This window comes from Electrona antarctica (assembly GCF_951216825.1).
Source record: "Electrona antarctica genome assembly, chromosome: 7".
Taxonomy (NCBI): domain Eukaryota; kingdom Metazoa; phylum Chordata; class Actinopteri; order Myctophiformes; family Myctophidae; genus Electrona; species Electrona antarctica.
Window position 1 is genome coordinate 57,228,476 of NC_136812.1, and position 27,274 is coordinate 57,255,749.

Below are 27,274 nucleotides of genomic sequence, written 5' to 3' on the forward strand. Positions count from 1 at the left end.
ACCAAGGGGTCTAATGAAGTACTGTCACCTCATAAACACATGACATAACAACCACACCAATGGGTCTAATGAAGTACTGTCACCTCATAAACACATGACCTAACAACCACGCCAAGGGGTCTAATGAAGTACTGTCACCTCATAAACACATGACATAACAACCACGCCAAGGGGTCTAATGAAGTACTGTCACCTCATAAACACATGACATAACAACCACACCAAGGGCTCTAATGAAGTACTGTCACCTCATAAACACATGACATAACAACCACACCAAGGGCTCTAATGAAGTACTGTCACCTCATAAACACATGACATAACAACCACACCAATGGGTCTAATGAAGTAATGTCACCTCATAAACACATGAAATAACAACCACACCACACATGAAAAACTGGAAGAAAATTAATTAAAATGTTACACCTCCTAGCAAACATACCAGCGCTGTGGTTGTCTAGCCGCTCCGTCGCGTCGTCGGGAGGTTTGCCGCCGTCCTTCGGTCCGCCCTTCCGCTTGGTCCCTCTGTTGCCCGCGGCGTCTTTATTCGCCGTTGCGTTCTTCGCCAAAGCTTTTTTGGCGTTTTCCGCGGCGGTTGCCGTAGACGACGACGCGGCGGCGGGCGCAGCACTCCGAACCGCTCTCTTACCAACGAGCCCGGCGCTTTTCGCCGACGCCGTCGCCGCCACGCCTTTCTTCTCGTCCGCCTTCGCGTCCTTCTTGCTCGCGTCCGACGTCTTTTTCGGCGGCTCGGCGGGTTTGACGGCGTCTCTCTTCGGTTTGACGGCGCTCCCCGGAGGTTCCCTCTTGGTGGCGTCTCGCTTCCGGTCACCCGTTGCAGCGGTAGCGGCGGCGGCTGTGGCGACCGGCGGCGGCTTGTCCTCCTTTTTCTTCGCCTCCTTCATCTCCTCCTTCGACGTCGGTTCTAAAGGTGGGCGATATGGGAAAAAATATAATATCAATTCAATTCAATTCAAAGGAGCTTTATTGGCATGAGAAAACATATGTTTACATTGCCAAAGCAAGTGTCAAAATACAATAAAAAACAGTTGAAAATGGGGAAAGTATACATTTGGAGAGGGGTACAGCATTAAGTAAACAGAGCTATGTCACATTGCATCGTTATATACATGTTATAAAGCTTTTTTGAAACAAATAGCATTTTAGACAAATAAAAGACTATTTAAATAGTATTAAAAAAAGCTTAGATTAAAGGTAGCAGCTGTTTACGGACTGACCGATTATCACAATATTTCTTCAAGCTGTATCACGATACATGATATTATTACGATATTTTTTCAGGCAGTTTTTAGGGATATTGTTCAAGTTGCTTAACCCATTTAGACCCGAGTACGATTCTACAAATGTCTTCTAAATCCTGACAGTTTTTTGAAACCCCCATGTTTCTATGTCAGTCGTTCTCACACCTTTTAATGTCAAGGACCCCCAAAAATATATGTAATTGCCCTTCGAGCCCCATCTGAAAATATGTTGTTCCAGGGACACCCTCCGGAAGAAAAGATTTGAGTTAAAAACGTCCGCTCTGAAAGAATATATTCAAACATTTGGGCCACGTTTTCACGATTTTTCAAAAATAGCAGACCTACAAGCTCATAGCGCGGCACTCGGTGCCGCGCTATGAGCTTGTAGGTCTGCTATTTTTCAACCGCTAAAGTACAACATACCGCTTAAAACACCGAAAGGGGTTCCCACCCAGAATGGGTTAACAGTAGAAAAAGGAGTAACAGAACATTTAGACCAAAACACTAATTTATGTTAATATATTAAAAGATATATTATATTAATATTGGCTAACGAAACAGTCGTTCTACAAAAGCATAAATTAAAGGTATAGAACTGCAAATCATCATTCACTGTATCACAATATATACAATATCTCTGAATATCCTATCACAATTATACGATATGTATCACGATACAATATGTATCACCATAGCGCCCACCCCTGGTTGGTTCTTTCTTCGGAAGCGGTTGTTGTTTTTCGGCGGCCTTCGAGGGCCTCGGCTTGGCGTCCCCGCCGTCTTTGGCCTTGGCCTTGTCGTCGGTGGTTTTCCCCTCTCTGGCGGCCGCGTCTGTCGTCGTTGCCTGCGTCTTCGGCTTGGCCTTGTTGCCGTCCGTCTGTTTCTTGGAGTCTGCTCCCGTCGCTGGGCCTGTCGCCGTTACAAATTGAAGTTGACGATTAATTGCTTTTTAATTGTGTTTTTTTTGCATTGAACATTGGAACGGTACGATTTGCCTTTTTGCTTTTTTTTTTGCTTTTTTCCTTAACCCAGTTTTTGGAAAAACCCCATGTTTCTATGTCAGTGGTGCTCAAACATTTTCATGTCAAGGACCCCCAAGATAATATGTCATTGGCTGCCGACCCCCATCTGAAAATATGTTGTTCCAGGGACCCCCCCAGAAGCAAAGATTTGAGTTAAAAACGTGGCTCAGATTTTGCACCACATTTTCAAGATTTTTCAAAAACAGCAGACCTACAAGCTCGTAGCGCGCTATGAGCTTGTAGATCTGAGCTTGTAGATCTGCTATTTTTCAATATCCAAGGCGCTTTACATAGATTGTGCATTACATTCACCCATTCACACACACATTCATACACCGATTGCAGCGGAAGCCATGCAAGGTACCAACCAGCACATCGGGAGCAATTTGGGGTTCAGTGTCTTGCCCAAGGACACTTCGACATGTAGACAGGAGGAGCCGGGATTCGAACCGCCGACCCATGGATCATTGGACGACCTGCTCTACCTCCTGAGCCACAGCCGTGCTCAAACATTTTCATGTCAAGGACCCCCAAGATAATATGTAATTGGCTGCCGACCCCCATCTGAAAATATGTTGTTCCAGGGACCCCCCCCCCCCCCCAGAAGCAAAGATTTGAGTTAAAAACGTTCGCTCAGATTTGCGCCACATTTTCAAGATTTTTCAAAAACAGCAGACCTACAAGCTTTGAACAATGCATTGAACATTGGAACGCTTTTTTTTAAGATTAGTTTTTGGCTTTTTGTAATGGATAGTTGCAAGTGAAGATAGACAGGAAAGAGGGAGAGTGAGGAGGGGAGAGACATGCAGCAAAGGTCGTCATGAACGGGACTCGAACACGCGACACGCTGTCAGTCCAGAGCCTATACAGTATGTGTCATGCGCCTGGACCACTAGGCCAGCGGGCGCCCCACATTTCTTTTCTTTATTTTTGATAAAGTTTTATCCCACGATTCACCACGATTAATGCATTTTTTCACGCAGTGTCAATTATCTAATGTAATCCTGGGCTCTACACTCCCTCCGCCAACCTGGGGAGAGCAACGGACTGACCTCATGCTTCCTTCAATGCATGAGGAGTCCAAGCCGCTTCTTTTCACCTGACATGGGGCGGTAGTTTCCCCGGTTGGACGTACCGCGTGGAAGGAACACGTTATTCCGACCAGTTCCTTTCCCCTCCATCTGGCCAGGGGGAGGCAGTATAGAGACGATTTGCATTTCTGTTTGCCCTTTAGGGCACATTGCACAGGGCATGATATGACAAATAACTGAAATATACAAATAAATCACTGACACATGTAATCATTTCTAATAGCGGAAATAGTTGATCTATAAGCTTACAACACGTCACAAAGTGATGTGTTGTAAGCTTGTAGATCTGCTATTTCTGCCATTTTAACCCATTTAGACCTGATTCTACAAATACCTTCTAAATCCTGACAGTTTTCTGTAAAACCCATGTTTCTATGTCAGTCGTTCTCAAACATTTTCAAGTCAAGTACCCCCAAAAAATATATGTAATTGGCCGCCGACACTCATCTGAAAATATGTCGTCGTCGTCGTCCCAGAAGCAAAGATTTGAGTTAAAAACATTCACTCTGAAAGAATGTATATTCAAAGATTTGCGCCACATTTTCATGATTTTTCAAAAATAGCAGATCTACAAGCTCATGAGCTTGTAGATCTGGTGGTTCCCGTCCTGAATGGGTTAACACGGAAGCGATTGACCCATTATGGCGATTAGGCGATGATGTAATGAGTGTGAGCGGCCTACCCGTTGTCTTTAGCTTGTCTTTAGTCAGGGAGCTTCCTGGTCTGGACGTCACGTCTTTGGGCCTGACGCTCTCCTGACTCTTGGGATCTTTAGGCAAGGACCTGAGATAGGAGATGCAAATAATCCACCCATTTAAGCCTGACGTCGAAATAAAAAAAACGTTCGCTCTGAAAGAATATATATTCAAAGATTTGTGCCGCATTTTCACGATTTTTCAAAAATAGCAGACCTACAAGCTCGTAGCGCGCCACTTGGTGGCGCGCTATGAGCTTGTAGATCTGCTATTTTTAAATAGCTAAAGTATAACATAATGCTTAGTTAAAACACCAAAATGGGGTTCCCGGCCCAAAATGGGTTAACACAATGAGCGCCGGGATTTCTTTCAAAATAGGAGCTTGGGGTGCCGGGCAGCTTTTACTCTGAAAGAAAAAAAAACGATTTTTATTATTTTGTTTGATATCGATTAAAGAAAACCGCTATGACGCGTGTACATGTCCACTGGATCCGCACGCACGCGCACACGCACACACACACACACACACACACACACACACACACACACACAGAGAGAGTTAACATCCATCCCAGACCTGAGACTCTCCTGGCTCTCTGCCCGTCTGCCGGCCAGTCTGCTGCTGGCCGAGGCTTCCTCCAGGTCCTTCAGACAGACCACGGGCTGTTTGAGGAACTCCAGATGTTTCACCTTCTCCAGACCCTCCAGGATCTTGGCCTGTGGACAGCCAGTGTTGATTCATTTATGTCGATTAATACCGTGACCAAAAAAAAGAAGTTTGTCGACTTCCTTTTTTCACCGACGAAAAGAAAATGGAAAAGTAAATGAAGACTAAGCTATGGTGACTAAAACTTAAGACTAAATATGTTGACAATAAATAAAAACTAGACTAAACTAAAATGTTATGAAGGGACTAGTGGACAAGAGATCCAGTATAGGCCTAAGAAATGTTACGCTTGGTTTGCTGAAAATAGCCGATCTACGTCATTATGACGGCATCAAGGCCCACCAAAATCGACTAAATCAGCTGTATGATATCTAGTCGACTAAAACTAGACTAACACTAACTCAGCATCCGGGGAACAGTTAAAACTATCGTAAACGAAACAGAAATAATAGATGAATCGTTAACCCCTCCCTACCCGGGGGCAGCAGCCTGGGATTCATTTCATCGTTAACCCATTCTGGACGGGAACCCCTTTTGGTGTTTTAAGGATTATGTTATACTTTAGCTTTTGAAAAATCATGAAAATGTGGCGCAAATCTTTCAATATATATTCTTTCAGAGCAAACCTTTGCTTCTGGGAGGGGGTCCCTGGAACTACATATTTTCAGATGGGGGTCCGCAGCCAAATACACATAATTGTGGGGGTCCTTGACGTGAAAAAGGTTGAGCACCACCGACACAGAAACATTGGGTTTTCAGAAAAATTAAAGCTGATTTAGATTTTAGAAGCCTTTTTTTTTTAGAATAATTGAGATTATCTCAGATAATTGCGATTATGTGAAATAATTGCGATTATGTCAAAATATTGCGATCAGGCGATGATGAAATGATTGTGGCAGGTTTTTCAGAAAACTGTTAGGATTTAGAAGCCTTTTTTTTTTTTTTTTAATCGGCCTCAGGTCTAAATGTGTTCATTGCTAACAGCTGTGTACCTGTGGACAGCATCCAGGGAACAGCACCCTGACGATCCTCTCCTGAGGGTTGGACGGATGCCACACCAGCAACGCACAGACGGACGCCATGCAGGGGAGAGAGAGCTCTGAGAGACACACGCACGCACGCACACGCACTTTAGTTCTTTATTTGAATGCCACGAATTACAAGGGATTACAGGGAAAACAAATATAACAGGGTTGACAGTTCATGGACACCTAAGAATACACATGACTCCTTCTCCTCCTCCACACACACACCTATAAGGATACACATGACACCTTCTCCTCCTCCACACACACACACCTATAAGGATACACATGACTCCTTCTCCTCCTCCACACACATACCTATAAGGATACACATGCAGGGCTCCAGACTAACTTTTTCACAGGTAGCACTGGTGCCACCTACCTTTTAATTTGGTAGCGCCACCACAAATTAGGTAGCACCATTCTTTTCTTTGTATAGCGTGGTATTAATACATGATCTTATAATGCCCCCACATCGGGCGCCATTTATTTATGTAGTGGTTTGAATCATAAAACCCCCTACAAAGGTCACTGTGTAAAAAACAGCAACCTACCTGGTTATACTTCAAAACACTGTAGATGGTTTCAACCCACCACAAAGTCACTCAGTCAATAAAGGCAATATTTATATTCCACACACAGAAAGTCAGTTTAAGGTTTTGTGTTGAAAATTAAATGCAGTCCAAACCTTTTGGATTAATAAAGTGACAATTTGTACAATATCTCCATTACCATTATCCAAATTAATTCCTTATTATAATATTTTTACATTTTGGAAAAAATCTTTTGCAATGTGAAATGCCACCAAATTTTTAATCCTTTTCCTTGTCTTTATGGGCCAACTTGTGAAAGCTGCATGCTTTTATTGTGAAGGCAAAAGTTTCTGAATGCTCTCAGAGCCTGCATATCTCCGCGTGCTGAAAATAGCTGATCTACATGTGAGCTTGTAGATCAGCGTGAGCGTGAACAGGCTACCTCCTCGATGCAAACATAACAAGCTTTGGAAGCTATTTTTCGTGGCACATTTCGTGGCACATGTTTAATCAAACAACACGTTTACTAAGTTTCACTCAGTGTTTGGGTCGGGAGTCGGCTGTCTGTGTAGATCATGACTGATCATCATGCAGTTAGATATGCGCGCTGCGCGCTCCAGTGAAATTGTACAGCTGAGAAAGATTAGTTAATTTGTGTCGGATAAGCTGCGTTCAGACCTGAATATATATTCGCCTCGGTTCGTCCAGTTTGTACCGCGGCAGGTCGCGCCGCGCCCGTTTGCGCAATTCTCGTCTTTGAATTGACTTTGTATGTAATCGCGCCGCTCTGACCATCCAAGTCTGAAGGGCTTATTTGTGGGTTTTCGTGAACGATCGTTCTTTGAACACTGGGCGTCAGGCGAACGTCCAATGTTTTCAATCAATGGAACGGGCAAGCACTGCGGGATGTTTTTTTTTCCTCCACTCATCCTTCCAGCAAGTCGCACCTGTGCGACCTCATTAAATTTTAAGTATCACCCTTAATAAATTAAGTCGCATATGCGATCTAAAAGGTCGCACGCTGGAGCCCTGCACACATGACTCCTTCTCCTCCTCCACACACACACACCTATAAGGATACACATGACTCCTTCTCCTCCTCCACACACATACCTATAAGGATACACATGACTCCTTCTCCTCCTCCACACACACACCTATAAGGATACACATGACTCCTTCTCCTCCTCCACACACAGACCTATAAGGATACACATGACTCCTTCTCCTCCTCCACACACACACACCTATAAGGATACACATGACTCCTTCTCCTCCTCCACACACACACCTATAAGGATACACATGACTCCTTCTCCTCCTCCACACACACACCTATAAGGATACACATGACACCTTCTCCTCCTCCACACACACACCTATAAGGATACACATGACTCCTTCTCCTCCTCCACACACACACACACCTATAAGGATACACATGACTCCTTCTCCTCCTCCACACACACACCTATAAGGATACACATGACACCTTCTCCTCCTCCACACACACACCTATAAGGATACACATGACACCTTCTCCTCCACATCGACACACTGCCTAGAACAGCCCAAACTTGGCAAGTTGTTTGGCTTTGCTCTGCGTCATGCCAGCTATTGTTAGGCCACTCGTGGTGGTCAGTTTATGTACACGGCACAGGCTACCAAATATCAGTATGGAGAATCTACATCGATACCCGAGGGTTGCTATGAGTCCAAGTAATGGTTGGTACTTGGAATGTGTATCTCGGAAATGCCTGGTCCACATACAAATCAAAGACATAGCCCACCTCCAGAATCAGGACCTCCTTGTGACTGGTGTCAACAAAAACAAACATCAGGTGTATTTGCTAAGGCGTTCGCTCACACATAAAAGACAGGGTGCTCTCTCGCTGTCCTGGGGGGCAGAGAAGCTCGCAACTCATTATCAATGGGAGTGCCACGTGGTATTGATGAGACAAGCTTGCTCCGTGGCTGTCTTCTGGCCCCGCTCCCCCCACAACACAGCCACGGACAGCGAGAGAGAGCACCTAAGACGTCACTTGCACAACTAAACCAATCCGGTAACACTCTAGAATGTTCAGACGTAGCTGCACTGGTTGGCTATTTCCGAAGGGCATCAGACACTATAGGACGCTTGTGGGGACATCGACAGGCATCTTTTTAACGACCTTTAAACACATCTTCAGAGATTAAAATACTATAAACGCAGTTTATAGTTATGGGATGCAATACAGTAACAACCTCTGCGTCCACGGGATGCACTACTGTACTCGTGTGTGAGATGTGAGGAAAATAAATCGCGGTAAAACAATAAATCCACGGACACGATCATTTTTCATGGCCCCATCCGACCTCATCCTACGTTATAAACAGTAAAATCCACGTAGGAATCGTTGTAGAACCACTAGTTTGTCATAAAAACAACACAGGCGGGCGCCGCCATCTTGCTCAGAGACGAGCGCTGAGCGGTGAGCAGAGCGCAGCCTGGAGACCAGAGCCGTTTAGAGAGAGAGAGTGACGACAACATACCGTTCAGTGACTCATGAAGCTCCGTGAATAAACGGTGAACGGAGTTGTCGCAACTCTCTCATCTAAACGGCGCTGCCTCCGACAGAAAGACACGGGAACATTTTTGAGCATGACAAGCAACTAGACCCGATTGAATGGGAAACTCATCGTGTGTAACAAACGCCGACACTGTTGTATGTTGTGCGTTGTGGACCGGTGTAGGCATGTCGGTAACGGTTAATTTCCCAGCCGGGTAGCCGATGGCATTATCCGGTTAATTAACGGTTGTTGATTTATAGGCTACCCCAAATGTAATATGCATGTATAGGCTACATAATTAACGTTGGTAGTCGAATGGTATACATTTATTTATGCTCCAAACAAAAAAGCAACATTAACAATACAAATAAATTGTTGTAGGCTTAATCATCAATAAGCAACGCATCGCATCTGCACGCATGCATGCATCTGCGCGTCTACAGTACAGGTGTCCGCCGGTCCTAGTCCAAAACATAAATAAGTCCAGTCCAGATCTGAGCAACGGAGCAACCTATACCTATAAAGCCACTGGCCGCTTGGGCTAAGCCTTTTCTTTTTATTATTAAGGAAGATCAGCATGCATGTCAACGTGTTCTGTTAGTTGACTTTTCGCTGACGAGAAAACCCTCAAACCACAGATAGCACATGGCTAACTTGATAGCCGTAAGCCGTGCCAGTCAGTCACTCGCTTTTAGTTTTGACTACCGCAAAGCTACCGTTGTAGCCAACTAGCCATTGAAGTACAACAGAGAACTTTGCGCCATTGAGGGGGCAGAAAACAGTGCTCGAGCAGCGCTGTTCATGCAGCCTGGAGTGTGACAAGCTGGAGTTTGAAATACAACGCGGGCAGCGCAAATAACAGCAATTGTAGGCATGTGTGCAACATGACAACTGTTTTAAAGTATTGTACAGTGACAACTAGGCTACAGTCTCTGTAATGTTTATGTTGTACTATTACTAAAAAACGATCTAAAATAAAGGGATTTAAGATCGGAACCAGTGCCACCACACACATTAAAATGCCCCCCCAAAAAAGTGCCAAAGCCAACTGCAGAGCATTGGGGCAACAGAAAATATTAGCAAACCCATTTTCTAAACGTAAACCAACGTAAACCAACAACATAACTAAAAACTGGCAGAATTATAATAGATTTCATATAAAATAATATGAAATATGTAGAGAATTATTTTTATTCCAATTTATTTTGCTAGCTTTAGTTATAATAACAATTTCTTATTCAGTTTTCTACATGAATATAACCACATTATAACCATATAAAATGAAATGGGAGTTAAATGCTGCAATTTGTAAAGAATGGCAAAATATGACTCCTAACGTTGTTGAAGTGGGACTCATAAAATCTCCCTGGGACTCATCTAAAAGACCATCCCTGCATCCCGGGACTCATTACATTGAAAACCTATTTACATCACTGCATCTTAAATCTGATTTTTGTATACTATTTACGTAGTCTTGAGAAAACATTGCTGACATTTGTCTCAAAGTGCCCAATACTGTTAAAATCTATCGATAAAGGTGCCCGCTGGCCTACTGGTCCAGGCCCAAGGGGCCAGTGAGGCTATTCAACGTTGAAGCACTGGGCCCTAGTGGTAGGAGGAGGGACTACAGGCGGACCCGTGGATTCATGACCGGGAAACCCCGTGCAGCTGTGCTTTAACATTGAGCGCTCGGTTGCACTTCCGCATTTGACCACCTAAAAAACTAAAATGAAACTAAAACAGTAATTGAAAAAAGTGAAATAAAATAAAGAAACGCTACTAACCATGCTGTGAACCTTTGCTGTTGTTGTTATTACTACTATGAGATTGTAGTAGTGACATCTCGGGCCAGGAGGTCATCAGAGTGTCCAGGTCTTTGCTCCCTCTCACGGGGTTCAGCGTGTACATCTCCAGCCGGCCCACACCCATCTTCTGGAAGAGGATGAGCGGTTCGATGCCGCCCGGTCCGCTGGGCCGACAGAGGGCCTCGGCGCGCATGTTGAGCCTCTCTAGGTGTCTGAGGGTGAGGGCGGCCTGGTCCCAACTCCTAAGAGTTACACACACACGCACACACACACACACACGCACGCACGCACACACACACAATACAGAGAGACAGTGTAGTGTCTCAGTAAACTATAGGATCATAGAATGCAGAGAGACAGTGTAGCGTCTCAGTAAACTATAGGATCATAGAATGCAGAGAGACAGTGTAGCGTCTCAGTAAACTATAGGATCATAGAATGCAGAGAGACAGTGTAGCGTCTCAGTAAACTATAGGATCATAGAATGCAGAGAGACAGTGTAGCGTCTCAGTAAACTATAGGATCATAGAATGCAGAGAGACAGTGTAGCGTCTCAGTAAACTATAGGATCGTAGAATGCAGAGAGACAGTGTAGCGTCTCAGTAAACTATAGGATCGTAGAATGCAGAGAGACAGTGTAGCGTCTCAGTAAACTCTAGGATTGTAGAATGCAGAGAGACAGTGTAGTGTCTCAGTAAACTATAGGATCATAGAATGCAGAGAGACAGTGTAGTGTCTCAGTAAACTATAGGATCATAGAATGCAGAGAGACAGTGTAGCGTCTCAGTTAACTATAGGATCATAGAATGCAGAAAGACAGTGTAGTGCCTCAGTAAACTATATGATCATAGAATGCAGAGAGACAGTGTAGCGTCTCAGTAAACTATATGATCATAGAATGCAGAGAGACAGTGTAGCGTCTCAGTAAACTATAGGATCATAGAATGCAGAGAGACAGTGTAGCGTCTCAGTAAACTATAGGATCATAGAATGCAGAGAGACAGTGTAGCGTCTCAGTAAACTATAGGATCATAGAATGCAGAGAGACAGTGTAGTGTCTCAGTAAACTATAGGATCATAGAATGCAGAGAGACAGTGTTGCGTCTCAGTAAACTATAGGATCATAGAATGCAGAGAGACAGTGTAGCGTCTCAGTAAACTATAGGATCATAGAATGCAGAGAGACAGTGTAGCGTCTCAGTAAACTATAGGATCATAGAATGCAGAAAGACAGTGTAGTGCCTCAGTAAACTATATGATCATAGAATGCAGAGAGACAGTGTAGCGTCTCAGTAAACTATATGATCATAGCATGCAGAGAGACAGTGTAGTGTCTCAGTAAACTTTAGGATCATAGAATGCAGAGAGACAGTTATTGTAAGTCGCTTTGGATAAAAGCGTCTGCTAAATGACTGTAATGTAATGTAATGTAGTGTCTCAGTAAACTATAGGATCATAGAATGCAGAGAGACAGTGTAGTGCCTCAGTAAACTACTAAACTATAGGATCATAGAATGCAGAGAGACAGTGTAGCGTCTCAGTAAACTATAGGATCATAGAATGCAGAGAGACAGTGTAGCGTCTCAGTAAACTATAGGATCATAGAATGCAGAGAGACAGTGTAGTGTCCCAGCTACACGCTCGTAGCGTGGCACTCAGTGTCGCACTATGAGCTTGTAGATCTGTTATTTTGCAATAGCAAAAATATAAAATAATGCTTAAAACACCAAAAGGGGTTCCCGTCCAAAATGGGTTAATATGTTATTTGGATGACCCCAAGGATCATGAAAAACCTTGAACGATTATTATTGCAATTTCCTTTGGGCCAAACCTTAGATTGACCGTCCCCCGGTCTAGAGGAGGGGGGAGGAGTCAAGCGCACTGACCTCATGTGGGCGGGGTCCGGAGCGAGGCTCTTCAGCCTATCGGGAGCATTGAGGAAGACCACGCCCAGGTCCGGAGAGATGAGATTCTTCAGCCAATCAGCCTCCTCGTTGCTCTGAGAAGACGTGCCCTGTCCCGCCGAATGGGACTCCTCCTCTTCCTGTTCGGCCGCCTTCCTCACCAGGAGGCTGTTGACTCCTATTGGACGGCAATTTACATTTGTTTTTTTTACAATGTAGGCATTTTATCAGACACTCTGAAACCAGAGCGACTTCTCAACGTTTTTGGCTGGGGACCCCCGAAAATGCTTTGGCCGTGTCTCGCGACGGCCATTTAAAAAAAAAATGTTTATGTTGTATTATTACTAAAACAAAACAATCTAAAAAAATGGCATTTAAGATCATTAAAGCTGGGCTGTTGCCCGAGTCCAATGCATTTCTGCCAACTTCCAGGACTTGCCCCTATTCGCTATGCTCTTCACCAATAGAAGTCTATGTAGAAGAGCCGCCATTGGACTGAAGCCCCATGAAGGGAACGGAGTTGTCAGAACTCTTGTCTTACTCTATGGCTCTGATCGGAACATGCCATGTGGTCCCTAACCGTGTTGACCGCAGTGTTGTTTTCGTCGACTAATACTATAACGAAAAATGTCCGTCGACTACCTTTTTTCACTGACGAAAACTAAATGGAAACTAAATGAAAACTAAGCTATGATGACTAAAACTAAGACTAAATATATTGACAATTTTGTCAACAAATAAAAACTAGACTAAAATGTTAGGAAGGGACTAGTGGACTAGAGATCCATTATAAGTCATTTTACTCTTGGTTGCATGCTGAAAATAGCCGAGCGCGACGCGTTGTGAGCTTGTAGATCGGCTATTTTCAGCAATTGTAAAACCAGCCATTACGAGGGCATCAAGGCCCGCCAAAATACATTTTAGTCGACTAAATCAACTGTAGCTTAAAGTCGACTAAAACTAGACGAACACTAAACACATTCCAGGTGACTAAAATGTGACTGAAACTAAATGAAAACTATGACTAAAACCAAAATAAAAATGTGCTGCCAAAAAAAACAACACGGGTCGACCGGGGAACAGCGACCTACTGTATACCTGGCAGGTTGTCGGTCCCCAGGTGGGTGACCAGGAGGGCGTCGACGCGGTCCAGGTGGCGCACCAGCTTCCAGAAGGCCGCGCGCGGCTCCGAGCCGCCGTTCACCAGCACGTTGAAGCCGTTCACGGCGAAGAAGGCGGAGTCCCCGCGGCCGCCGGGGAACACGTAGCAGCACGGGCGCCACATCTTCAGGAAGCCCACCTGGGAGGGAGGGGCCAGCAGCGAGAAGGGAGACTCGGGCTCCAGGGACTCGCTGAGGTACTCCGTGAACTCCTGGAGGCCCTCCATCTCCTTGAGCACCGCGGGGGGGTTGATGCGGATGTCTATGAAGCCCTGTGGAAGTTAAAATACAATACTGTCTGAAAACAGAGCAGGCAATGTAAGTGGATGCGCGCGCATCTTCAAAATGGCCGCGGCCATTGGCTCAGAAGCATAACAGAGCTAACGAACAGTAGCTTTTAATACGATCGTATTAAAACATGCATTAAATAATACATCCCTGTTAAAACGGCTTTTCCGGGTGTGGCACGGTACGCTATTCTACGTGTCTATGTTCCTGGCGGGCCTCGTGTTAACAAAAAGCTGACGTCACCGCACAGTGCGCTAGTCTGCTCCTCATGCATGAAAGATACCACGCTAAAAACAACAAGGTCTGTTTAGTTTCAACTTTCTACGAGAGCCAGATAAACTGCTGTGCTGAGGTTGCTGGGCCCTCGGTTTGTTGTCCTACCTGTAGGCCATGTTTGTAGTTCTACAGGTTGTATCTGTAGTCCTACTTGTAGGCCATGTTTGTAGCCCTACAGGTTGGATTTGTAGTCCTACATGAAGGCTATGTTTCTATTTCTACGGGTGGCATTGTGGTATTTGTAGTCCCGCATGCAGGTTGTGTTTGTCCAGCTCAGAGGCCATGTTTGTAGTTCTGCAGGTGCTGTTTAGTTTCAACTTTCTACGAGAGCCAGATAAACTGCTGTGCTGAGGTTGCTGGGCCCTCGGTTTGTTGTCCTACCTGTAGGCCATGTTTGTAGTTCTACAGGTTGTATCTGTAGTCCTACTTGTAGGCCATGTTTGTAGCCCTACAGGTTGGATTTGTAGTCCTATATGAAGGCTATGTTTCTATTTCTACGGGTGGCATTGTGGTATTTGTAGTCTTACCTGCAGGTTGTGTTTGGCCAGCTCAGAGTTCCTCCACAGACCAGCGTCGGGACAGCTGACCGTCAGGATGCCTTTTAACGACGGGTCACATGACCCCAGCAGATCTCCAATCTGGGTGGAGAATCAAAATTTGAATAAGTTATTAACAACATACGTGACAACATTTGAAGGAGGGACTGTCATTGGATTTTTTGGAATTTTCATGTCATATGGAAGCAGGGAATCATAGCTTCAAATTGACATATTGGTCGTTCAGTTTGACCCACCAGTTTTGGAGAGTTTTGGAGGCTTATAGAGCAATGTCTTGCGGAAAACAGCGAGTTGATAAAACAGGCTTGAAAGGTTCACTTCTGTGGTCCCTAACATTACACCTAGCTACATGTTTAAGCATTTATGTCATATTTACATGTCGATTTCAGCTCTGATATTTATTTCAGACATGCTCTAGTATGTGCAGAGTCTGCCTGCTGTGCTATTAACTCATTTTGGATTAAAAAAACATTCTCCTCTGGTGAAAAGCTGGAGGCTGCACGATGGAAGGCTCTCAGTCAAATCTGGTCTCTTAATCCAGAGTTACAGTAAGATAGAACAACACATGGTAATATATCAAATACATAAGCAATAGTCATCAGGAATCGTAAGCAACAGTGGAATATCTTTGATTAATTGATATGAGTATACACTGTAGAGTGCCGTCTACATAAAATGCCATCTAAATGATATAAGTTGAGCCTTAAGGTGCATACGGTCGTGAGGTCGTCGAGGCTATAGGGCAAGTGCTGCGGGCTAAGGCGAAGTCCAATTACGAACGTACTTTTATTTTGAAAAAGTGGTATCGATTTATTTATTTTGAGGGTAGTGGTTCTCAATATTCTAAGGTCGTGACCCCCCCCCCCCCCCCCCCCATCATTATGTATTGACCGGAAAATTGCAGATCTACAAGCTCACAACGCCTCGCAGTGAGCTTGTAGATCGTCTGTCTGTCTGTCTGTCTCATATGCCCATATATGGAGATATCTGAGGAGCAATACGATAATGTCACAGCACGTCTTCTCGACTCACCTCGGCGTCGGCGAAGACCTGGACGAAATCGCCGAGCGAAAAGCTGCCATTCTGCAGCACGATGTCCCCGCCCCCATCCACGCACTGACCAACCAGCAGCAAGAGTTTGTGACGAGACGCGTCGGCGACGAGACGATGGACCTATGGGGGAAGAGGAGGCGTTAACTGTTTAATGTCCACATCATGGAATAAATTGTTTATATTAACACTTAGACCGCTATCATTTATTGAAAAATTAGGATCTAATTCACGCCAGCATTTTTTTAATGTGAGCTCTTATTTTGAAAATCCGCCATTTCCGGTCCACAACCGGTAGTCCTACGTTAGGAGTTTTCACACAGCTGGATGGGCCTTGTTTACAATGTGAATCCAGGCCGGAGCTCCGGAGAGCTCTAGATTGTCAGCTCTGTGCCGTCAAAGAAACGCTGTTTTGACCAAAAATGCCATCTGGGACAAGGAATAGGAGTTACAGGCGATTGAAAGAAATGGATAGAATGGATGCTTATGGCGACGACGATCTAAGATGGGCGATCCAATGCTGTGCTAACAACACAGCTAGCTAACCGGCTAACGTGAGTAGCATTTTGGCTCGAGCAATCGAACGCGCTATAAAAGCTCAATTGCCGAAGGCCGTCGGCAATGGCGTTAAGCGCCAGTATCAAAATTAAGCTTCAATTGACTTTAATCGTCGGCAATGGCGCGGAAGCTGTTAAGGCTCTGATGTCTGAGCAAATCCTGCGCCGACCTTTGCTGCATCTTTCTCTCTCCCTCTCTACTGTGGGCAGAAGTGAAGTGAAGTGAGTGGTGCAACTACGTGTGGGGATCCCCGGGGGGTCCCCGGAAGTTCCAGACCCAGAGGAACGCGGCCAGGATGCCGGCCCGGTTCCGGCGAGCCGCCCCGCATCCGAAACGCTTGAGAAATGACAGAGTTACCGTGTGGGGGTCCCCGGGGGGTCCCCGGAACAGCCAGAACCCCAGGAATGCAGCCAGGGTGCCGGCCCAGTTCCGGTGAGCCGCCCCGCGTCCAAAATGGTTGAGAAATGATAGTTACCGTGTGGGGGTCCCCAGGGGGTCCCTCTACTGTACTGTCACTGTACTGTACTGTACCACCCCAAATCATCATATATACAGTTAATATATGCGTGTGTGTGTTTACTAGTCGGCAACTAGTCAAAATCTCTAGAAGTGAAAGCCCTACTGTGCCGTATTAAGAAGCTATGTGGTTTCAGCGCTTCTCCCCCTCAGGGCGTCTTACTGGTAGTAATAATAATAATAATGACATCTTAAACCTCAGTGTTGTAATAATCTCAGGGCGACGTCCTTCGTCTCGTGTCTGCGATCGGAAAAAAGGTGGCCATGTTTCTCTGCCGCTACAAACGACACGCCTGAGACGTAAGCATGTTAATGCCAAGGAATCACACACACACACACACACACACACACACACACACACACACACACACACACACACACACACACACACACACACACACACACACACACACACACACACACACACACACACACACACACACACACACACACACACACACACACATAAAGCTAACACACACACACACACACACACACACACACATAAAGCTAACCCAAGTAGAAACCACCCTTAAATGCCCAAAATAGGTTGCACGCAACTCCGAAAACAGCAGCTCTACAAGCCCCACAACACGTCGCGGCGCGATGTGTTGTGGGGCTTGTAGATCTGCTGTTTTCAAAGCGGTCGGGAGGGTTCCTCACAGAACCAAAAAGCAGTGCATTGTGGGAGGTCGGGAATGAGCAGGGCGATGCGACGAATTAACCTCCGGTGAAAAGAGCTTTGATTCAACTCAGCTCACCGACTGACTGAGAGAGGTCAGTGTGTTCTTTGGAATCCATAGCCCGACTAAAAAAGGCCTATTCATGCTCCACTTTTCAGGTGATAAGGCGACGACCACCAGTAAAAACAGAGAGATGTGTTGTGTTAAGGCTCATTCATAGTCTGGATTTTCGGTGGTGAGGTGACCACCGGAGCTGAAATAACGTTGAGCGGTGGTGAGTAAAAACAGAGAGAAGGGCTGGGGCGGTGGCGGTTGGTTTGCTCTTCACCGCGGCTCAGTGACGTCATGTTGTAGTCCGGTGGTCACCTCACCACCGACAATCCAGACTATGAATAACGCTTTTAGTGGTTAAAAGTAGAATTGTCCCGATACCAATAGTGGTATGGGTTACTCGGGCCGATACCACCCTCAAGTACCCCTGATACTCAAAACATTAAATTGGAACAAAACGTTGTATCGTTTCAGGCTATTATTATTATTGTGGTAATTGAACATTACAGTATCATTACAAGTACAAGGCTTGACAATGAAATGAAATTGGAGGAAAAAGGGGGTAAAATAACTCAAAAACAAAACACCAAACAAAAATGAAAAGTACTCATATCAGTACTAGGTATCGGCGAGTACTAAAAATGAAGTACTTGTACTCGGTCTGAAAAAAAATGATATCGGGACAACTCTAGTTAAAAGCTTAACTATATTCGTACTCCAGTTCTAGGTGATAAGGTGGCTAGTAAAAACAGAGAGTGTCGGGGTGAGTGGTGAAGGCCTATGCATACTCCAGGTTTAGGTGATAAGGTGACCTCCGGTTAGTAAAAACAGACAGACGTGTTTGGGTGACTGTGAGACCCTTGTCACCGCGGCTCAGTGACGTCCTGTTGTAGTTTTCGGATAAACAGAGAGATGTGTTTGGGTGAGCGGTGAGTCTCTTATCACCGCGGCTCAGTGACGTCGTGTTGTAGTTTTAGTAAAAACAGAGAGATGTGTTTGGGTGAGCGGTGAGTCTCTTATCACCGCGGCTCAGTGACGTCGTGTTGTAGTTTTAGTAAAAACAGAGAGATGTGTTTGGGTGAGCGGTGAGTCTCTTATCACCGCGGCTCAGTGACGTCGTGTTGTAGTTTTAGTAAAAACAGAGAGATGTGTTTGGGTGAGCGGCGAGTCTCTTATCACCGCGGCTCAGTGACGTCGTGTTGTAGTTTTAGTAAAAACAGAGAGATGTGTTTGGGTGAGCGGTGAGTCTCTTATCACCGCGGCTCAGTGACGTCGTGTTGTAGTTTTAGTAAAAACAGAGAGATGTGTTTGGGTGAGCGGTGAGTCTCTTATCACCGCGGCTCAGTGACGTCGTGTTGTAGTTTTAGTAAAAACAGAGAGATGTGTTTGGGTGAGCGGTGAGTCTCTTATCACCGCGGCTCAGTGACGTCGTGTTGTAGTTTTAGTAAAAACAGAGAGATGTGTTTGGGTGAGCGGTGAGTCTCTTATCACCGCGGCTCAGTGACGTCGTGTTGTAGTTTTAGTAAAAACAGAGAGATGTGTTTGGGTGAGCGGTGAGTCTCTTATCACCGCGGCTCAGTGACGTCGTGTTGTAGTTTTAGTAAAAACAGAGAGATGTGTTTGGGTGAGCGGTGAGTCTCTTATCACCGCGGCTCAGTGACGTCGTGTTGTAGTTTTAGTAAAAACAGAGAGATGTGTTTGGGTGAGCGGTGAGTCTCTTATCACCGCGGCTCAGTGACGTTGTGTTGTAGTTTTAGTAAAAACAGAGAGATGTGTTTGGGTGAGCGGTGAGTCTCTTATCACCGCGGCTCAGGGACGTCGTGTTGTAGTTTTAGTAAAAACAGAGAGATGTGTTTGGGTGAGCGGTAAGTCTCTTATCACCGCGGCTCAGTGACGTCGTGTTGTAGTTTTAGTAAAAACAGAGAGATGTGTTTGGGTGAGCGGTGAGTCTCTTACCACCACGGTCAGTGACATCGTGTTGTAGTTTTAGGTGGTCAGCTAAAACTGTTGGTCAGCTAAAAGTATGAATCGGCCTTAATAGCCATTAGATTCAAGGAGGACAATATCAGGCAGAGACAATATCTATGGGTCTTTCACTTTGAAGACCCCCAAGATTCACTTCCCTCCAAAAAAAAGGGTGGGGTCAGGGGGTGGGATTAAAATGTCTTACCTCAGAACAGACGTAGGTGGGGGTGGGGTTCACCACCACATGAGTGTCCAAAACATCTCCGCTGTACTGAAGAGTCCTCTGTCCTGAAATATATATACAAATATATACTAAAATATATACACATATACACAAAACATCTCCGCTGTACTGAAGAGTCCTCTGTCCTGAAATATATATACAAATATATACTAAAATATATACACATATACACACAACATCTCCGCTGTACTGAAGAGTCCTCTGTCCTGAAATATATATACAAATATATACTAAAATATATACAAATATACACAAAACATCTCCGCTGTACTGAAGAGTCCTCTGTCCTGAAATATATATACAAATATATACTAAAATATATACACATATACACACACAACATCTCCGCTGTACTGAAGAGTCCTCTGTCCTGAAATATATATACAAATATATACTAAAATATATACACATATACACACAACATCTCCACTGTACTGAAGAATCCTGTGTGTGCGTGCGCGCTTGCGTGCGTGCAATGCTAACAATACAATTACAATTTAGGCATTTAGCAGACGCTCTTAATCCAGAGCGATTTACATTAAAACACAATCCATGCCAATACATTACAATAGAAACACAAACCAGGTGCCAGCGTTTCTAAAAAATAAATAAATAAAATAATAATAAAATGTAACCTGACGTTTCCTGGCTTGGATTGGGTTTTAAGCAAGAACAAAAAGCATCTACAAAATTTGCACTTATCTGTTGGCTTGTGTTTAGTGTATATGACATAGAAAAGGGAAACGATACAATTGGGGTTACAAAATCGTGGGATAAAAATGATAGTTAAAAATAATAACTGGAAAAATAGCTGATCTACGCAGACGGCCCTGTCAAGTGTGTTGCTATGGAAAACGCAGTATTTCAGCATCATGTAACGATTTAACAACAACAACAATAATAAATACTAAGAGCCTGGAGCCTGATCAGCTGCTCATTTAAAAGTACAGTGTGCACTGCGGGGCTGCGTGCGTGCGTGCGTGCGTGCGTGCGTGCGTGCGTGCATGCGTCCTCAGTCAGATGACAGTGACATCATCACCCTGAAGACAGTGTTAATAAAAGCTCCATTACTTCACTCACACAACATACTGGGTTTAGCCCAAACCACACCAATGCAACTCCTTGCAACTCAAAAAGGAGTTGCATTGGTGTGGTTGACCTTAACCCATTTAGAACCGAGGACGATTCTTATCAACTAGTCAACTAGTACCAACAAGGTCGACTAGTGGATTTACTAGTCGACTAGTTGAATAGTCGACTAGTTGCTTAAAGCCCTACGGCACAGTTGAGAAGCAGTAGTTAAACTATTAACGCATTTAGACCTGAGAACGATTCTACAAATTACTTCTAAAATCTTGACAGTTTACTGAAAAACATCTGTTTCTAAGGGCCGATTCATACTCCTATTTTAGAGCCGAATAAAAGTCGGTTCGGCGCTGTAGAGCCTACAATGTGACGTCATTTGAGGTTCGGGGGGGCGGGGACCGTCCTAAAGTCGGCTCTTCGGTGCTACTGAGCATTTCTGACGAGCCGAAATCATTTCGGCACTACAGCGCCGAAACAGCGGTAAAATAGCAGTATGAATTGGCCCTATGTCAGTGGTGCTCAACCTTTTTCATGTCAAGGACCCCCAGAATTAGCTGTATTTGGCTGCGGACCCCCATCTGAAAATATGTTGTTCCAGGCACGCCCCAGAAGCAAAGATTAGAGCCAAAATAAAATATCGGACAGATCCGGCTTGAACATAATATGTTCAAGCCGGATCTGTCCGATATTTTATTTTGGCTCGTTACACAGTATCTCTATAGTCATATTATGACTATAGAGATACTGTGTAACGATTTGTGGGATTTTGACAGAATCTGGAGGAGTAATATAAAACAAAATGTTTTTTCAAAAGTCAGCCTCCTGGTGGCGCTATAACTTTCGGGAAGAGGTTCATCGTTGGCATCCAGGGAGTGTGTGTGCAAAATTTGGCATCGACCGGGTTAACAGTGCCGGAGATTAGATTAGCTGTACACAGACGGACGGACACACACATACACACACGGACACACACGCACACACACACATGGACGGAGTGCAAAACATACTCTCTCCCCATGCCTTCGGCCTGGTGGAGACAATAAACATACCTTGTATTTCGTCAGAGTAGAAAGCAGAGTGTCTGGACACAAACTGTTTGAGCTGGTGGTCCAAGTTACACACACTGAGGTCAATGTCCCACGACCTTATACCTGCACGCACGCACGCACAAACACACACAAACACACACACACACACACACACACACACACACATTACAATGTAGGCATTTAGCACAGTCTTAATCCAGAGCGATTTACAGTAAGCAAGAACACCAGATGGTAATACATCAAATACATAAGTCATCAAGGATCATGTACGCAAGTTAAGAGCATAACATCCGTCTAACAGTAGAATATCTGTACAGACAGTGAAGCTATGAGTAAACACTAGAGTCTGCTATGTCTACATAAAATGCAGTAAATTACATAAGCCTTTGCATACATACGCCTGTATGGTCGTCGAGGCTAGTGCCAAGTGATACGGGCACACACACAGTATCATATAAACTCAAAGGAACACATTTTGTTCAGTGAAATGGGAAGTTGATGTAAGGTGTTTGATCTAGGGATCTAATTGATTGATAATTGACAGCCTTATCGGTCGATTAACCACTCACTGCATAGCAACAGTTGCTAAACTATTTGGATTGGCGTTGGACAATCGCTTTTTGAGGTGGGATTTAAGTAGTATTAAGTAGCCTTGCCGAGCCATGAGGCCCATAGGGCGAGGCAGCTTGATGTACAAGTACACCCCCTGGACATGACGCTAGTATGTCGCAGGGACTTATATCCCCAATCCAACCCTTGATGCCGAGTGTCAAGCAGGGAGGCACTGGGTCCCATTTTTTAGAGTCTTTGGTATGACCCGGCCGGGGATTGAACCCCGACCTCCCGGTCTCAGGGCGGACACTCTAACCACAAGGCCACTGAGCTGGTGGGATTTAGCGAAGGGCTAATTGGTTGCCAACTAATTTAGTAATCTTTTTTTACAATTAAGGTGGCCTTACACTAGCCGATTTTTTTCAATCTGAAATCTGATAGCACCACACACTACAGGATAATCGGAGCGGGGCAGAGCAAATATCAAACATTCTTGATGTGGATCGGGCCGATCCCGATCGTGCTTTGAGCGGTCGGGCACCCCCGAGCGTCAAAAATGCCCGATTATCGGCTAGTGTAAGGCCACCTTTAATCATGGGTGTTTTTTCCACTTAACCATAGTTTTTCCAGTGCAGAATGTAACTAAACATAAAGAGGAGTGAGCCATCTCTCTTCCCATAAAATCTGATGACTTGCACAGTAGCGACTGCAGGGCAAGATTTCACACATAACAATGGTTGCTTTATTTGAATAGCAGCCTATACATCAGCAACTGAGCAAAACGTATGTTTGAATTAATTATTCATCTTGACTCTTTAATGTGTTTTTTGTTAGTTAGAACATGTCTAAAATAACCTAAAATCAAATGTATAAGGTGATGGCTAAATGAGTGCCATAATCAGATTGATCGCTTAAATAATCGGCCGAACATTACCACATTCAAAGCTTGTAGATCTGCTATCTTTCAATAGCTAAAGCAAAAGTATAACATAATGATTAAAACACCAAAAGGGGTTCCCGTCCAGAATGGGATAAAGGAACTGCATCAGTTATCAGTAAACAAACATGACCGTTTAATGTCATACACGCTCAGATTATCAGCTGCCTTTTACTGCTAAATCATTAGCCTCTCTCTCTGTCTCTCCCTCTCTCTCTGAAAAAGGTCGCAATAGATTCAGAGTTAATTTCTAAATTTGAGCAAGAACTAGCAAGAACAGCACTAGTTGTTGTTGGTTACTCTAATGTAGTTGCTATATAGAGAGTCTTTAAGAGAGGTTTAAGTCGAGCACTTTGATGTTGATGAGAATCGTGTGAGAAACGTGATCTCAATTCTTGTGGAGGAAATCTCTCTCTCTCTCTATTTTTTTTTTATTATTATTTTTTTAAATGTTTCTTTTTTGTGTGGCTTTCACCTTTATTTTATATATTTTATGGAGGGACAGACAGTAGGCTGACAGGAAATGGGGAGAGATGGGGGGATGACATGCAGTAAAGGCCGTCGGGATCGGGAGTCGAACCCGCGGCACACTGCCAGACTGGATTACCAGCCAAGGTGCCTGGACCACTGAGCCAAGGCCCAGGCCACCTCTCTCTCTATTTTTAAATTACTTTAAAGACAGTTGTTCTGTTTATGTGTTCAGTATTTCTATGTGATCAGATCTCTCTGTGTAAACAGCACAAGAATACACAACATTTCAAACTTTTCCAGAATATTCAACACGATGTCCAGGCCTATATAACAATCTTTCAGTGCAATAATGAATTCCTTACTCCTATGTGCAATGCCTCAAAGAGACAAAGACAGACAGTGTGGCAACCATACAGCACATAATATAGAATGCTATATAATTATAGAACACATTTTGCGGCAAATGTTTTGCTACACCACCTATCACAGGGCATAGGACCACGCTGCAGCACGTTGTGAGCTTGTAGAGCTGTTATTTTCTTCACACATTAGGCTACAATCATGCTGCCCATTTGGCGAATAACGACTTGTGTTACATATTTAGCGTAATGTACATGTTTAAAGGGTTTTATTAACCAAATCAATAGCCAAAACTTATGCATAACCAACTATTGTTCCAGGACCCTTGATGAATTCGAAACCTTTTTCAAGGATAATTTTTTTTTGATGGGCGCTAGCCCCTCCTATAAACAGCTATAGTGTAGATTATGTCTGAACACAAACATTATTAAATGCCATTGACAATGAATGGAGTATTTACGATATGTGTCTGAGCAAATCGGCTGCCGTTATGTCGGTGGCCACCCTTGGCCAATAAGGGACCACCATTCTTAATGATGATGTACAGTGATTAGAGGCGCCCCTCACTTCACACAGGTGTGATTTTATCCATTTCAAAATATTTTCAGGAATTTCATGACCGTGGGAACCCTGACGATTATCTAGACCAGCGCTGCCCACATTTTTCAGGTCGAGACCCAACAGACAGATTAGACATTTTGCCCGGGACCCAAACTAGCAGGCTATTTTCACATTAAACATTTGTTTTCTAATTTATGGAATGCATTTGATTTTTCTTCATTAAAGTACTGAATAAGTAGTGGGGGTCATTTATCTGAACTAAGTGGTCCCTGCTTCATCTCTCTCTCAGCTAAGGTGTCCCTGCTTCATCTCTATCTCAGCTAAGCTTCATCTCTCTCTCAGCTAAGGTGTCCCTGCTTCATCTCTCTCTCAGCTAAGGGGTCCCTGCTTCATCTCTCTCTCAGCTAAGTGGTCCCTGCTTCATCTCTCTCTCAGCTAAGGTGTCCCTGCTTCATCTCTCTCTCAGCTAAGGTGTCCCTGCTTCATCTCTCTCTCAGCTAAGGGGGTCCCTGCTTCATCTCTCTTTCAGCTAAGGGGGTCCCTGCTTCATCTCTCTCTCAGCTAAGGGGGTCCCTGCTTCATCTCTCTCTCAGCTAAGGGGGTCCCTGCTTCATCTCTCTCTCAGCTAAGGTGTCCCTGCTTCATATCTCTCTCAGCTAAGGTGTCCCTGCTTCATCTCTCTCTCAGCTAAGGGGGTCCCTGCTTCATCTCTCTCTCAGCTAAGGTGTCCCTGCTTCATCTCTCTCTCAGCTAAGGTGTCCCTGCTTCATCTCTCTCTCAGCTAAGGGGGTCCCTGCTTCATCTCTCTCTCAGCTAAGGGGTCCCTGCTTCATCTCTTTCAGCTAAGGGGTCCCTGCTTCATCTCTCTCAGCTAAGGGGGTCCCTGCTTCATCTCTCTCTCTTTTATAACCATATAAAATTAAATGGGAGTGAAATGTTGCGATGTGTAAAAATGGCAAAATATGACTCCTAACGTGGGGACTCATAAAATGTCCCTGGGACTCATCTAAAAGACTATCCCTGCATCCCGGGACTCATTACATCGAAAACATATTTACATCACTGCTTACTTACACACACCCACATAGATTTACAGTGGAGAGGAGACACATTCTAACAGGGAAACCAAATGTAGCCTACCACCACACCACCACTCACTCACCATGCATTTACAGTGGAGAGAGGAAGCATAATTCAGACAGGGAAACATGCCTCGCCACAACACCCCCCCTCCCCACCCGCCATGAAAAAGTTATTTACAGATTTAGATACATTCGAGAAAGAGCATATTTAACCAAGGCACAGTGTCTCACACACACACACACACACACACACACAGTGGAGAGGAAACACATTTTGACAGGGAAACAAAATGTCCCAGACCCTAATAAGAGTCACACGCACACCCCCACACACGCGCGCGCGCACACCGTTAGAGCTTAAGAAACAAAACGTCAAAACATCAGACGTACAAGCTCACAGCGACGCGTTGGTGAGCTTGTAGTTCTTATGTTTGTTTTTTTCACCGTGGCTTCTTCAAGTTCAACCTCAATGAATACAAATGGAAAAAGTCGGTAAAACAAACTGACCCGCGTCGACCTGTTGGACTACAAGTTCCAGCAGCCCTGGAGTCGTCAGGTGGTCGAACTGACCCACCAGCACCAACAGGCTGAACTTATTTTCGTCAAAGTTTTTAAAGTTATTATTATTATTATGCTGCTGCTGCTCCGCCGCCGCCGCCATGTTGGTCTCTCACACACACACACTACAAATGATGACGTCATCAACCGGAGACGAGAAAAAGAGGAGGGGGGGGCGACGGTTTATGACGTAAGGGAAAGTGTGTGTGTGTGTGTGTGTGTGTGTGTGTGTGTGTGTGTGCGTGCGCGGGCGTGTGTGTGCGTGCGTGAGTAAAAGTGCTTTGATATTAAGATGCTCTTTTTTGAATGTTTGTAAATCTGTAAATAACCTTTTCATCCTGAATTACGTTGATAGGCTACTTCATTATTATTATTATAGCACTGTACATTCATAATCCTAATATGTAAATGTAGCCTACATTGTTGCTTTATAATAGGACAGTAGGCCTACATTCATAATCCTAATAAAGTATAGGCGTACTTAAATATGTAAATATTCACCCATGAGATACAGTTTATGTGATTGATTGATTGGAGCTCGATAACCAATACACGAAAAAATAGCCGATGCTGCGATGCATTGTGCACTTGTAGATCAGCTATTTTCAGCATGCAACCCCACCAAACCCCGCACCTGTGCTGTGTGTCTGCTAAATACCATGGTTGTACATTGTTTGTGTGGGTTTGTCTCCCAGCAGTGCTTGTAATATACA

The 27,274-nt window shown here is 44.5% G+C and overlaps 1 protein-coding gene across 4 annotated transcripts in view; it reads right to left on the bottom strand.

Annotated features, from left to right (window-relative positions):
• The window catches only part of map1sa (microtubule-associated protein 1Sa), a 51,857-nt gene extending 25,156 nt beyond the window's left edge, over nt 1–26,701 (bottom strand). For all 4 annotated transcript variants that reach the window (XM_079504920.1, XM_079504919.1, XM_079504918.1 and 1 more), the window contains exons 1-13: nt 26,511–26,701; nt 22,041–22,142; nt 19,867–19,949; nt 15,871–16,011; nt 14,809–14,919; nt 13,656–13,989; nt 12,540–12,735; nt 10,633–10,895; nt 5,733–5,839; nt 4,651–4,790; nt 4,061–4,161; nt 1,968–2,174; nt 446–928 (exon numbers count right to left, since the gene is read on the bottom strand). In XM_079504920.1, the coding sequence (XP_079361046.1) occupies nt 446–928; nt 1,968–2,174; nt 4,061–4,161; nt 4,651–4,790; nt 5,733–5,839; nt 10,633–10,895; nt 12,540–12,735; nt 13,656–13,989; nt 14,809–14,919; nt 15,871–16,011; nt 19,867–19,949; nt 22,041–22,142; nt 26,511–26,664 (2,422 nt within the window). In that variant the 5' untranslated portion in view covers nt 26,665–26,701. The remainder of the gene's footprint in view (nt 1–445; nt 929–1,967; nt 2,175–4,060; nt 4,162–4,650; nt 4,791–5,732; nt 5,840–10,632; nt 10,896–12,539; nt 12,736–13,655; nt 13,990–14,808; nt 14,920–15,870; nt 16,012–19,866; nt 19,950–22,040; nt 22,143–26,510) is intronic.
• Nucleotides 26,702–27,274: the final 573 nt, after the last annotated feature.